The sequence below is a fragment of the Primulina eburnea genome, chromosome 1 (genome assembly GCF_022965805.1).
Source record: "Primulina eburnea isolate SZY01 chromosome 1, ASM2296580v1, whole genome shotgun sequence".
In the NCBI taxonomy this organism is placed as follows: Eukaryota; Viridiplantae; Streptophyta; class Magnoliopsida; order Lamiales; family Gesneriaceae; genus Primulina; species Primulina eburnea.
Window position 1 is genome coordinate 57,622,003 of NC_133101.1, and position 13,908 is coordinate 57,635,910.

Genomic DNA, 13,908 nt, shown 5'->3' on the forward strand with positions numbered 1-13,908 from the left:
CCTTATCTTGAGTCTTCAAGTCAACCCTTCCCCTCGGGGATTGAAGAGGGAGAGATCAACCTTAGGCCTCGTATTGACAAAGGCAAATCTAAGGTTGGTAATAACGAAGCAACAATTTCTCCATTTCAGGTCTATCAACAGAACTGGGAGAAATTAAAAACAAGAATTGGCATTAACCCAGCTACCAATAGGGTTGATGTTTCAGCAAAATATCCCAGAGTATGGATGAAACAAAATTCATACCCAAAGGAGGTCAAGGCATGGTATGAATTCGGGGCTCTTGCCTCAGTTTATACTACATCACCCAGCTTTCCGGAAATCTCAGGACTACCAAAATGGATCCAGGAAGCTGTTCACGAAACTTGGGCGAATAATGATTATTTGTCCAGAGAAGATGTTTTGGAGCTATACTTTTTCAGTGCAGCACCAGAACCAGCAAGGAAAGGTTCTCACGAAGCCTTTCATTTTATCAAGTTAAGGAGGCCAGATTCAAATATTCAAAAATTTATCAAGGATCCTCCAACAGAAGAAACACCCCTGGTTGCGTCAATCTCTGAAGATGATATGTCTACCAGAAGAGCTTGGGGTCTATGGGTCTGTCTCACTGAGATGGACAAAGTCAAGTTTCCGTTCAAATTTTATAATCATTCAGTGAACGGATCATTCCTGTTAAATACCATGACAAGAAAAACAACAAGTTTTGCCGAAGATTTATTCGAGAAAAAGAGAATTTTTTTGTGGAACAGCAAGCTGCCGGCCAGTAAAAAAACTCGCCGAAAATTCTGTAACATGGCACACATAGGAAGATGGTCAGAAAATATCTGCCTTGAATGCCAGAACCAGAAGGAACCTGAATTCGGTAAAGGATTCAAACCGAGATCTGATCGGAAACACTTTACCGATACAAGTACAAGTGAGGATGGACCCCATTTACGTTTTCCTCGAGGAAACCGAAAGCCAAAGATTCCTCGACAAAGTTAAAAGAAACATGTGAGCATCCCACCAAGAAAAGAAGGACCACCATGTGAAAAATCATGTGAGTGGAAAGACATGACCACCAATAATGGGTGGAAAATGACAATGAACAATTGAATACCTAATTCAAAAACGGAATCCAATGAATAAAAGCAAGACAACTGGTCCCGAAATTTTATCTATAAATAAGAACGAATGGAACCAGTAAAACACACCCAAACAAAACTTGAAGATGTATCGGCTATATCTAAAAGTTTTGAAAAAGAGAATCAGTTATAAGAGAAAAGAAGCAGAAGCTCTTAAATGGATGGTTCAGCGTTTCCAGGAAAAAGGAGACGAAATTACCGCAGATATCTTGTATACTCATCGTCAATGGTATCTCAAAGAGATAAAAGAGGATGAGAAGTTAATTTCTAGATTAATAATCTAGAAAAAATACAGGTCATGAAGGGACCACTCAACCACTATATGGTCCCCAAGCAAGCTGTAAAGGCTTATCAAGATTTGAAGTCCGAATTTCAAATCCGAAGAAGCCTTCTATAAATAAGGAAGCAGAAGGAAGATGAAGGCATCGACCAACCTCTTTATTTTTCTTCAAACTATTTTTAATATTTTCTTTCAAGCCTATGTGTGTAGTGAGTTTAGCTACTATTAGTAGCTAAACAAGTTTCTCCTCCTCTACAGGAGGTTACTATGTAATAAATAAATGATTGTGTTTGAATAAAAAGATCTTTTGCTCTTAGCCCCTCTCATGTATTATTTTCAAAATTTTATCTTTTACTGTACACTCTAAGGTAGGCAACGAATTAGAGTTGTGCCAAGTATTGCTGAATGAATCTGCTTAGGAACCATCGGTTGCGATCGCGTGGTTGGACTGTGAGGAACAGTTCGTAAAATCCGATGGATATAACCCGGTGGTACTCCGGTCAAAGAGGTAGAAGATTTAATTTATTTTTCGGAAGCATAATGAGATATTATTTACAAAAAAAAAATCAATTATTTAAAATGAAGATATAAGGGCAAATTTAGAAATTTGAAAGATATGGGGAGTTGAAACAAAGTTTTAGTGGAGTAAAGAGTAAAGAGAAGGTTGAGAATGAAAATACAGATTTTTTGACAAATTTTCCTTAAAAAATTGCATAATTTTTTTTTTTTTATCAAAAATCAGGACAGAATCTGACCTCAGTCCCGATCGTATGATTGAGATTTAAAAACAATCTTAACCCGTAGGCCGAATCATTCATCGATGGTCAAGTTTCCGACATTTCAGTGAAAGCCCTAACCACACCGCCGCCGGCGTACTACAAAACCCTAACCCCCAATTTCTTGTTCTCGAGCGGCTATGGCCAAGAAGAGAAAAAGCCGAGCTATCGAAACTCCTCAAGAGCCCGAGCCTGAGCCGGAGCCTGGGCCTGAACCCATCCAGGATAGTGAGCCAGATCCGGAACAGTACAGTGAGCCAGATCCGGAACAATCTGTCACTGAGGAAATAAAACAAACCTCAGTGGAAGATCCAAGTGTTGGGGAAGAAGAAGAAGAAGAAGCAGACATTGAAGAAGAAGCAGAAGAGGTGCGAGAGGGAGAGGGAGAGGGAGAGGAAGAGGAAGAAGAGGGGGAAGAGGTGCAGGAAGACGACGCCCTTCTTGAGAAGATCGAACAAGAGTATGAAATTACAGAGAAGCCTTCCGAGAATGACATTTCAGAAAATGGTGGTGCAAATGAAGGGCAGAACGAGGAAGACGAAGGTGAATTGGAGGAGGAGCCACTGGAGAAGCTTCTCGAACCCTTTTCTAAAGACCAAATAGTTCTTTTGGTCAAGGAGGCAGTGGCCAAACACCCTGATATCATCGACAACGTGCGCGAATTGGCCGATGCCGACCCTTCACACCGCAAGATTTTCGTGCACGGCCTTGGGTGGGATGCGACTTCTGAAACGATTACCTCTGTTTTCGGGAAGTACGGGGATATTGAGGATAGTAGGGTTGTTATCGACAAGAATTCCGGGAAAGCTAAGGGTTATGGATTTATTTTATTCAGGCACCGTCATGGAGCGCGTCGTGCCTTGAAGCAACCACAGAAGTTGATCGGGAGTCGGATGACTTCATGCCAGCTGGCATCAGCTGGTCCCGTTCCTGCTCCTCCACCCATTGCTGGGTCAACTGTTTCTGGTGCCCCAGTAAATGAGTACACTCAGAAGAAAATTTATGTGAGCAATGTATCCGCCGAGATTGATGTTAATAAACTTGTGGAGTTCTTCTCGAAATTTGGGGAGATTGAGGAAGGACCGTTGGGGTTGGATAAGCAGACTGGGAAACCAAGAGGTTTCTGCTTGTTTGTTTACAAAAGCACCGAGAGTGCCAAGAAGGCGCTGGAGGAGCCACACAAGAAGTTTGAGGGTCAGATTCTACATTGCCAGAAGGCCATAGATGGACCTAAACATTCTAAAGGTTATTTCAACCCTCAGCATGGTCAACCACATCAGCAACAGTCTCAGCCTCTGGTCCATCACCAGGGGCAGCAAGGATATTATCAACGTACTGTGAAGAGGGGTAAGTACGCAGAGAGCAGTGGAGGGATGTTGCATACGTCTGGGCACTTGATGGCACCTAGTGCAGGGCCAGCTGTGCCTCCCATGACGTTCAATCACCCGGTACCTCCGGCAGCTATTGGACAGGCTGTAGCAGCACTCTTGGCCACTCAGGGGGCTGGCTTAGGAATAGGGAATTTGCTTGGAGGGATTGGTACTGGTGTAAATCCACAGGGAGGTCAAACGATGATGAACAATGTAGGTTATGGAGTTCCAGGCGCATCTGGGTATGGAGGACAGTCTGTGGTGCAGGGAGGTTACGGTGTCCAGCCACCAATGGGTCAGGGTGGCGTTAGACCACATCAAGGTGCTGCACCCTACATGGGTCATGGTCACTAGGTAAGTGAGGTATGTTTGTTTATTAAGGAATCTTTATGAAAAATAAATTATTGACTGATGTTACCTGGTGCTTGTTGAATGTCTATGAATGGGTGGTAATTGGCAATTCTAGAGCATGACAAGAATCAGCGTACAAGATCATTCTAGCAGTTGGAAATCGAGGGGGTTTTGTAGTTTGGGGGCTTGTTTATCTCATGTTGGGTTTGATTGTTAATCAACACTATAGCTACCCATCCCATGGAGGGACTATAAAAAGCTCTATAACTTGATGCTTGCATTATCTTGCAATGAGGTTCACCCCTTGCTTAGAAATTTTATAATCTTCTGAATGAAAGTTGTGTTTGGACCTATTTTGTTGGAATCTTGCAAATTTCAAATAAGGAAATAGAAGTTTTTAAGAAATAAAAAGACATGAATAAAGTTGTACATGATGTCAGAAAGCAATAACACACCTGGAAATTTCTTGGATATTGATGTCTGAAAGCAAGTTGTACATGATAGATGGACTTTTAAGCTATTAATTAGTTTTTCCAGCAGGCACAAAACACACATGCATATTGGCAGGGATGTTGACATGTATTTTGTGCTCGTATAGGTAAATCGTGTGATGTCTGTTCGATTTCGATCTTCTAATGAGTTTTTTCGCTTATGACATAGTTTTTGATAGTTTTATAGTCTAGCAATTTGTATGCATGTAATTGTCCCAGATTCCATATTTTTTTGTATATGGGATATTTTTGGTTTTAACCTGTTTTACTTATTAAAAGCTCTTTGTTTAATTGAAAATGCAAGTTTTATGTTTTTTGATTAAAATTTTCATTGCTTGAATCACAGGTACAACTTAAGTATCTTTTGTGAATGAAAGTCACTTTCTTTGGCAAACAGCCTCTTTATGTTTTATTTATTCATTGTGCAGATTCTTCATAATTGCAACAAACTTTTACTTTTGGACTCTGATGATTCTTCCGAAGTTTGGGATCTCATGCAAATGACGTCTTTCCTTGTTGCAAAAAGTTTCAATTTACCAGAATCTAAAATATGTATTTCTTTTAATTATCTTCTCGTCTGTTGAACATTTTCTAAAATAATATCTTATTTTGGGCTCTCTTACAACTTTTAGAAGGATTGTGATATTGCCGGTTCTTCCTAGATTTCTCTCTTTATTTTTAAATGTTTCGATCAAGTATCCTTCTCCGAGTTTGCATTTTCTTGATGTTTTCCCTCTGTGCGTTATCGAAAAAGATTTAAATTTTTTTATACTGAATTTTGACAGTTTTCTAACCTGTATAGGCCATAGTTGTAGTTTCTTCATATCTGTTCTGAGTTCTGCAGATGTTACGTATGCTTCTAAGATGAACTGAAGCCAAGCATCCATTTAGTTGTTCTCACAGAAGAGACTGCGTTGATAGTTCCTTTAGCCGCATGAGTCTCAATTTACATTCTGTTACAATTTACATGGATTCTGTTACAGGGATCTCATACTGCAGGAAAGCTCATAAATATTCCATTTCCCATTCTGTAAATGCATTACTTTTTCTAGTATCCAACATGCAATAAGCCACTACCTTCCTCCAGGCATGAAAATCTCAATTTTGTTTTGGGACTAAATTTAACATAAAAGCTGAGAATTGAGAGTTTTGGGGTATATTCATGCATGGCGAAAAATTTGTATTTTGGTAGCCGTTTTTTTCACTTGATTTTTCTTAAGAAAAATTAACCATCTCATAATCAGAATATGATCCAGATGGGATCCAGAGACTGTTCATCAAGTCATTTGATTCATATCAAATTTATTTGCTATACTATTAGCTCGAAAGCTGCAAAGAATTCTGATCCTCTTAAAAGCTGAGTATGATGTTTTCATATTGGAGCACTTTCAGTGGGATCGCACCTCGGTGTTTTTATTCATCCTGAGTTCCTTAAACTTGAAATTTTCAAATATGATTTCACGCAAAATCGACACATTTGACTTCCATTCCTACTTTTTGAATCCATCCATTTTTTGGCAAAGTTCTTGCTCTGCTACTTCACTCTTCTGTGATACCTCCACTCATTTTATAGCCCCTGCCAACCGAGTCCTTAGATTCAGGGGGTCGCATTCACAGGCAGGAAACATGATCCAGAAGATGACGCCAAGATGAGAAGAGCATTCAACATTGTTCAGCTTTAGTACAGGTACTGCCTGTTTTATCTAGCAGCAATATACTCCTCCATGGTGTTCTTACAGTCCATGGATTGTGACTTCGTGAAGTCTACAATTGCTCTCTCCTTTGGGATTTTCCAGATTTGAATAACACTAAAGAGGCCATCATCTTGTGCCCGTTGTGCTCGCGTCTCTAGTCAAGTGATTTTTACCTTGAGCTGGGTTATGAATTAGTCGCCAAGTGCACGCGTGCTCGTGCACATAGTGTTGGTCTTCCTGATTTTTAGAGGGTATATGGCTATATGCTGTGAATATCGAATTCTTGTATTACGAGAAGATCGGATCTTTTGCACTTTTATCTATAATAAAAGTAATATAGAGACGTCAAACATCCGAAACACACTATCATTCGTCTTCCACATACTTCGTACAATCCTAATTTTTTGAAAATTCCCTAATGTTCCCTTGCAACTTCCTTGAAAATATATAAAGTTAATAGACAATGTTAAAAATTTTTCAATTAGATAATTGTCCTTACTTGGTAGAGCGATCGAACCATGATGCTTGAGTTACTGTGCGGTTTAAAAGGTTTGCGTTGCACCATTACCATCAGCTATAGCTTTCGGTAAAGAAGTAAGCGTTCGGTCCTATCATTGTTATCAGAGCCAAAGTCACGGGTTCGATTCCTATTTATTGCAAGGAGTGCAATTTTTGAGAGGGAGATTGTTGGATGCAATAATTGTCCTTATTTGGTAGAACGATCGAATCGAGTTGTTGTGGAGTTTAAAAGATTTGAGTTGCACCATTATCATCAGCTATAATTTTTGGTAAAGCAGTAAGTGCTCGATTCTGCAACATGGATGTGCAATGATTGTATAAAAATTAATTACTATCACAAGTAATTTATAAATGGAAAATTAATTAAAAATATTTATCGTTTAAAAATTTCATATCTGAGAAACTAATGCAGCAAGAATTGTCTGAAAGAAATTTTAAAAATTCTCCAGGCCAAATTTTCAAATAAAAAACAGTTTGTCGTAATCACTGTATGAAACCTTCATACATGATTTTGAAAACTGTCATATAATTGTATTTGATCTTGTATCAGATTTAAGTTGTTATATTTGTTTTTTTTTTCTTTTAAATTCTATGATATGCACTAATGTGATGGTAGTAAAACATGAAAATAAAAAATAATCAAAATTAAAGTGGAAAACACAGGACTTTGGTGAAAATCTATATAAGCAACTTGAACTTCCTGTGATAACTCAATCTGTTCACCACCAATGCTTTGTGTTGTAGTGTACTAATTATCTATGTGCGGAGAACAATCGAAGTTTGACGATGTATGGTTCAAAAGTTGAGTAGAAACTTTACTAATGAGACAAGTGTATGGTAAAACGGCAAATACTTTGTAATAAATTTGAACTTAATCAAAAAGTTGCATCAATTGTGTGAACAAATTTAACTAGTTTTTATACTTTTGATTTAATTTGTATGAATTTTAACTTTGTTCATATTCAGTGTTTGTATAAATCATCTGAAAGTATTTGTAATTCGTTCTACCAATATTACGAGGTCGAAGGATACAATATTTTACATCGAGTTTTGCACTATCGAATTTTGCTATCAAAATCGTATGATATTACCATTTTAGCGAATGATCTTTATTTTTCGGTTTATTTTTTTTATTGAAAATTATATTAAAATTTACATGTAAAAAAAATATTAATTTTTGAAGGAGGAAAAAAATTTAAAATATGCGAGACGGACTATGAAATATATAACCGAAGAACACATGAAACAATTTTCACTATTTCTTCCTTTATGATTCTTCAACATCATATATAGTTTTGTATGTATACATACATAGTCGATAAGTCGTATATTTTCTTGGGTTTCTACCAAGTTTAATGGTTAGTTTTTTATATTTTTTTTTAGAAAATATCTCATTTTAATTGTTTCTTGCTCCATTGTTTCATAGCATATATATTTTTGAATACATCGAACTTTTTGTGATAACTCAATTTGTGCAACACCAATGCTTTGTATTGTGGAGAGCAATGGAAGTAGGGATGTAAACAAACCAAACCGTTCGCGAGCTATTCGGAGCTCGGCTCGATAAAAAGCTTGTTTGAGTTCGTTTGTTAATCATATCAAACCAAGCTCAAGCTCTATTTTGAGCTCGACAACTTAATCAAACCAAGCTCAAGCCTAAGCGTATTCGGCTCGTGAGCTCGCAAACATGTTCGTTAATAGGCTCGCGAGCTCGAACTCGGCTCGTTTAGGTGGCTCGTAAGCTCGAGCTCGACTCATTTGTTGAGTTGACAAATAAAAATATTAGTACTAATAAAAGTTAGACTTTTATGTCTAATATAAAATTAGTTCATAGATATATTTAATTTTAACAAGCTCAAATTCGAGCTCAATTATATGTTTTACGAGCTCGAAAACGAGCCGAGCTCAAGTCAGTCTTATTAAATATGATAAACGAGCTATTAATAAACCAAGCTTGAGCCCGGCTTGATTAACATGATAAACGAGCATTTAACGAGTCGAACTCGACCTTTTCACAAGCTTAGTAATTTCAAGACAAGTCGAATTCTAGTCTGATGATAAAAGCTCGAATAAAGCTCGAGCTGGAGCTCGAGCTCTATCAATCTTAAACGAGCCAAACTCAAGCCAGATTATAAAAGCTCGAATCAAGCTCGAGCTTGAATTAATCTTAAACGAGCCAAGCTCAAACCTGATACTGTTCTGCTTGGTTTGGATCGTTTACATCCCTAAATGGAAGTGTGACGCTCGGACTGCCATGTAATTTAAAAGTTTTGAATTGTAACTTTATCACCAACATATTATAGTTTTTGGTAAAACGATACACACTTGGCCTTAAATTTAAACTTCATTAAATTGTTTGAACAAAATTTAACTTGTTTTTATACTTTTGATTTGATTTATATGATTTTTAAATTTGTTCGTTTTCAATGTTTGTATTTATAATCATCTTAAAATATTTGTAATTCGTTGTATCAATTACATGTCATTATGTCGAATGATACAATATTTTGTAGTATCGAAACTTGCTATCAAAATAATTTGATAGTACTATTTTAGCCTATGGTTTTATTTTGATGTTTATTTTTTATTGAAAATATATTTACATTCATATGTAAAAATAAAAGTTGAAGGGTAGTTTTTAAAGGAGGTAAATAATTTAAAACATGTGAGTTTATGAAATATATACCCGAAGAACATACGAAACAATTTTCACAATTTCTTCCTATTAGATTTCTACCATGTTCACGAGTTAATTTTTCTGGGTTTCTACCAAGTTCACATATTAATTTTTTATAATTTTTTTTTACAAAATATCTTATTTCAAATTTCAATTGTTTCATAGCATAGATTCTTTGAACAACTTGAACTTATTGGGATAACTCAATGTATAATATGTGAACTTGGTAGAAACCCAGAAAAATTAACTTTATGAAACCATCATTGTGTAATAATTATCTATGTATGGAAAACAAACGAAATGTGACTATGAAACAACTTTATGGTTTTAAAGTTTTGAGTTGTAACTTTTTCACCAACGTGTTATAGTTTTTGGTAAAACGATAAACATTGTTCATAAATTTCTAGAAAATTTATTCAGCAAGAATTCTATGAAAGAAATTTTAAAAAATTCTCCTTAATAAATTTTCATAAAAAACAGCGTGTTGACACAATATGAGATCGTTTACATAATTTTGAAAAGTGGTAATATAAATGTAAGGATTAATATTGTAATTTTTATAACGATAAAACCCGAAGTTATTAAGTTTCTTTGTTGCGCATTGAGTAAAACAACGGCCATACACAATAACATGCAAACCACGTTAGTCAGATAATTAAACTGTATTCAACAAACACAGTGCAACAAACTCGCACGAGAAAATATTGTTAAGGAAATAGAACTTTTGACAACTAGTTAAACACTCACTTACTCCACCTACTTCTACATCCTTTAAGGGCGGAGACAATGTAAAATTTTGATCACGTATATGTGATCTCTACATAATTTGTTCCCCTATTTTAGATTTGAATCTTAATTTTATAAATTTGTTTCTTTTTTTTTTTTTTGGAATTTTATTCTTTTTTCTTACATCAATACGACGCTAACATGACAATATTTGCAATATCATATAAATATTCTGATGAAAAAATTATTAAAATCTAAATAAAAATATACACGATTAAAACCGAAATTTGATCGTTTATAAAATAACATTCTACACCGTCTTCAATCAAATTAAAATCAGAGTAACCTTAAGGTAAAGTTTTTTATATATTATACATAAGAACTGATATAATAAAACTTATATCGATAATATCATAGTATAAAATATAAAAAACATAAATAATAAAAATAATTAAATCAAATATTCCCAAATAGGCATATAAAAAAGGTAACTGAATTGTTAACTCTATTTGTATAAAATAGAAGCTCCCACACGTCCACTCTTCTACCTATCAATTATTGTGGAGAGCAATCGAAGTGTACGTGACGCTCGACTGCCTTATAATTTAAAATTTTTGAGTTGTAACTTTACTACCAGCACACTCTAGTTTTTGATTAAGCGATGCACACTTGGCCTTCAATTTAAACTTCATTAAATCGTGTGAACAAAATTTAACTTATTTTTATACTTTTGATTTGATTTATATGATTTTTAAATTGTTCATATTCAATGTTTGTATTAATCATCTTAAAATATTTGTATATTTCAAACCGAAAAAAAAATCTTAAAATATTTGTAATTAGTTCTATCAATTACATGTCATCATGTCGAATGATACAATCTCTCGTAGTAGAAACTTGCTATCAAAATATTTTGGAGTAGGTCTCTTGTGAGACGGTCTCACGGATCTTTATCTGTGAGAGAGTCAACCCTACCGATATTCACAATAAAAAGTAATATTTTTCGTATAAAATGTAATATTTTTTCATTAATGACCCAAATAGATATCCGTCTCACAAAATACGACCCGTGAGACCGTCTCACACAAGTTTTTGTCAATAATTGGATACTACTATTTGAGCCTATGGTTTTTATTTTGATGTTTATTTTTTAGAGTGAGTCTCGTCTCACGGATCTTAATCCATGAGATGGGTCAACCCTATCGATATTCACAATAAAAATAATATTTTTAGCATAAAAAATAATATTTTTTTATGGATGACCCAAAAAAGAGATCCGTCTCACAAATACGACCCGTGAGACCGTCTCATACAAGTTTTCGCCTATTTTTTTTTATTGAAAATATATTTACATACATATTTAAAAATAAAAGTTGAAGGGTAATTTTTAAAGGAGGTAAATAATTTAAGAGTAGGTATCTTTTGAAACATTCTCACGAATCTTTATCTGTGAGACGGGTCAATCCTACCGATAATCACAATAAAAAGTAATACTCTTAGCATAACAAATAATATTTTTTCATGGATGACCCAAATAAGATATTCGTCTCACAAATACAACCCGTGAGACTGTCTCACACAAGTTTTTGACATAATTTATGTCACGCCCCGAGACCGGGGTTAGTCGACACCGGCGTTATCTCGCAATCACATAACTGCAAGACAACTAGCCTCGTAGTACAGCATATACCAAACCAGTTTATTATCATAAATTTCTCAAAAGTTCAACGTCTTTACAACTCAGAAAGAAATGGAAACATGCGGAAGCGTAAATACGAAATACTGAAAACATAAGACTGAATAATAAATCGGTCACGAATCAGCCTGTTTCTTCACCATCCCCAAAAGTGTTCTTGCTCCTCATCCTCAATTTGATTCTCATCCTTATCTGGGTGGGAGAGTAAGGGTGAGTATTTCGGGGAAAATACTCAGTAAATGGGGGGGCCAATCGGACATGAAAAATATCGAGGTTATACATATACACGAATTATCACAATTTCAATATTTAGCATGTCGAATCAGATACAAGAAAAAGACAACGGATACAGCACTGAAATCATCTCATTTTCTATGGTTTTTAACTGATCAGTCCCCTATATGTTACTCCTCTAAGGGGCGAGGCCAAAGGAACGGTTATTATAACCCACCGCATCAGGGCCTAAACAAAGATTTCAAAGTTCGGAATTTCCTTTACCATTTCTAAATCGAATCATTACAGTGCTTTTACAAATACTCAACATGCTTTCAATAAACGAAATTCCAAAAGGGTTACATACGAAGCAGAACGAATATATCATGCCGATATCATTTTCAAAGTCATAGCTATTTTCGAAATATATTATGCCAAATGAAGTAGTAGCAAAAACCCACTTACCGTATTTTGATTGCTCAAAGAAACGTAAACACGAACGGCGAGATTGCGGCAGAGCTTATAGAGGGCGAAGAGCTTCGAGACTACAGTGTTGCTAGAGAGGATTTCGAGAGTGGATGTGCCAATTCGAATGAGGAGCCCTCCTTTATATAGGCACGAACAACCTTCTACAAGGTAGGCTCCAGTCGCTCCATGAATTACGCTGCGTTGATGGCTCCCTGAATGACGCTGCGTTGATGGCTCCATGAATGACGCTGATGGCTTGATCAAAGGGTTGGTTGCATTAACTTCTCCCGGATGAAGGTGGCCACTTTTTGGTTCAAAGTGCTCACTCGATTTTCATGCTGAAATGGAGTGATTTCGGCTGGAGTGATTTCGGCTGGTGCATGGTGTTCACATTCTCCCCTCCTTAATGTAAGTTTCGTCCTCGAAACTTGGATCATCTTGTCCTTCGAAAAGGTAAGGGTAATGGTTTCTCATTTTCTCTTCGAATTCCCAAGTGGCTTCTCTTTCGGTGTGATTGGACCATTGTACTTTGACGTATGGAATCGTTCGTCGTCTTAGCACTTGGTCCTTGGCATCCACAATTCTGATCGGGACTTCCTTATAAGTAAGGCCTTCATTCAAGTCTCCCTCGATTAAGAGTGGTTCAGCTTCGAGGATGTGGCTTGGATCCGAAACATATCTTCTTAGTTGTGACACATGGAAAACATTATGGATTCTAGACATACTCGGTGGGAGTGCCAATCTGTATGCAAGTGTCCCCACTTTCCCTAGAATTTCAAAAGGTCCAACATATCTAGGGTTCAGTTTCCCGGGTTTGTTGAATCGAACCACACCTTTCATTGGTGATACTTTCAAGTATGCTTTATCTCCCGCTATGAATTCCACTGGTCTTTTTTTCAAGTCAGCCCAACTTTTCTGTCGGTCTTGTGCCACTTTAAGTCTCTCCTTGATTGTAGCGATTTTATCCACTGTTTCTTGGATCAATTCGGGTCCAGTGATGGCCTTTTCTCCTACTTCGTCCCAATATAGTGGTGACCGACATTTTCGCCCATACAGAGCTTCATACGGCGCCATTCCGATGCTGCTGTGAAAACTGTTATTGTAAGCAAACTCAATCAGAGGCAGATGTTCACTCCAATTACCGCTAAAGTCTAGGGCACATGCTCTCAGCATGTTTTCTAAAGTTTGAATTGTCCTCTCTGTTTGACCATCGGTCTGAGGGTGGTAGGCCGTACTGAGGGTGACCTTAGTTCCCATGGCTTGTTGAAAACTTTTCCAAAAACGAGATACAAACCTCGGGTCTTTGTCTCACAATATACTGACTGGGACTCCATGTAATCGTACGATATTATTCATGTACAACGTGGCTAGCTTGTCCAAATTATAGTTCATGCGGACTGGTAAGAAATGCGCAGATTTTGTGAGTCTGTCTACGATTACCCAGATGCCATCATGGCTTTGTCTAGACTTTGGTAACCCAACCACAAAGTCCATGGAGATGTGTTCCCATTTCCATTCTGGAATTT

The 13,908-nt window shown here is 36.5% G+C and overlaps 1 protein-coding gene and 1 long non-coding RNA gene across 7 annotated transcripts; one reads left to right on the forward strand and one right to left on the reverse strand.

The window, feature by feature from the left end:
* Positions 1–2,138: 2,138 nt before the first annotated feature.
* LOC140833680 (uncharacterized) lies at positions 2,139–2,548 on the reverse strand. Its single transcript, XR_012118524.1, has 2 exons — positions 2,424–2,548; positions 2,139–2,387 (listed from the first exon to the last, which is right to left on the reverse strand). It is a non-coding gene; the product is annotated as an uncharacterized lncRNA (long non-coding RNA).
* Positions 2,318–5,014, forward strand: LOC140833665 (UBP1-associated protein 2B-like). Of its 6 annotated transcripts, none has more exons than XR_012118522.1 (3): positions 2,318–3,910; positions 4,439–4,496; positions 4,818–5,014. XR_012118522.1 is itself a non-coding variant. In XM_073197996.1 (2 exons), exon 1 carries the CDS (start codon positions 2,318–2,320, stop codon positions 3,899–3,901), a length of 1,584 nt encoding a protein of 527 aa, XP_073054097.1. In that variant the 3' UTR covers positions 3,902–3,910; positions 4,818–5,014. The 6 variants fall into 6 exon arrangements, 3 of the variants coding, with proteins under 3 accessions (XP_073054097.1, XP_073054093.1, XP_073054103.1); XR_012118523.1 differs by having other exon boundaries at positions 2,318–3,901; XR_012118521.1 differs by having other exon boundaries at positions 2,318–4,496.
* The last annotated feature ends 8,894 nt before the right edge of the window (positions 5,015–13,908 follow it).

Bases quoted from the DNA above. Each gene is read 5' to 3' on its own strand.
- LOC140833665 (XM_073197996.1), top strand. From the start codon at position 2,318: ATGGCCAAGAAGAGAAAAAGCCGAGCTATCGAAACTCCTCAAGAGCCC.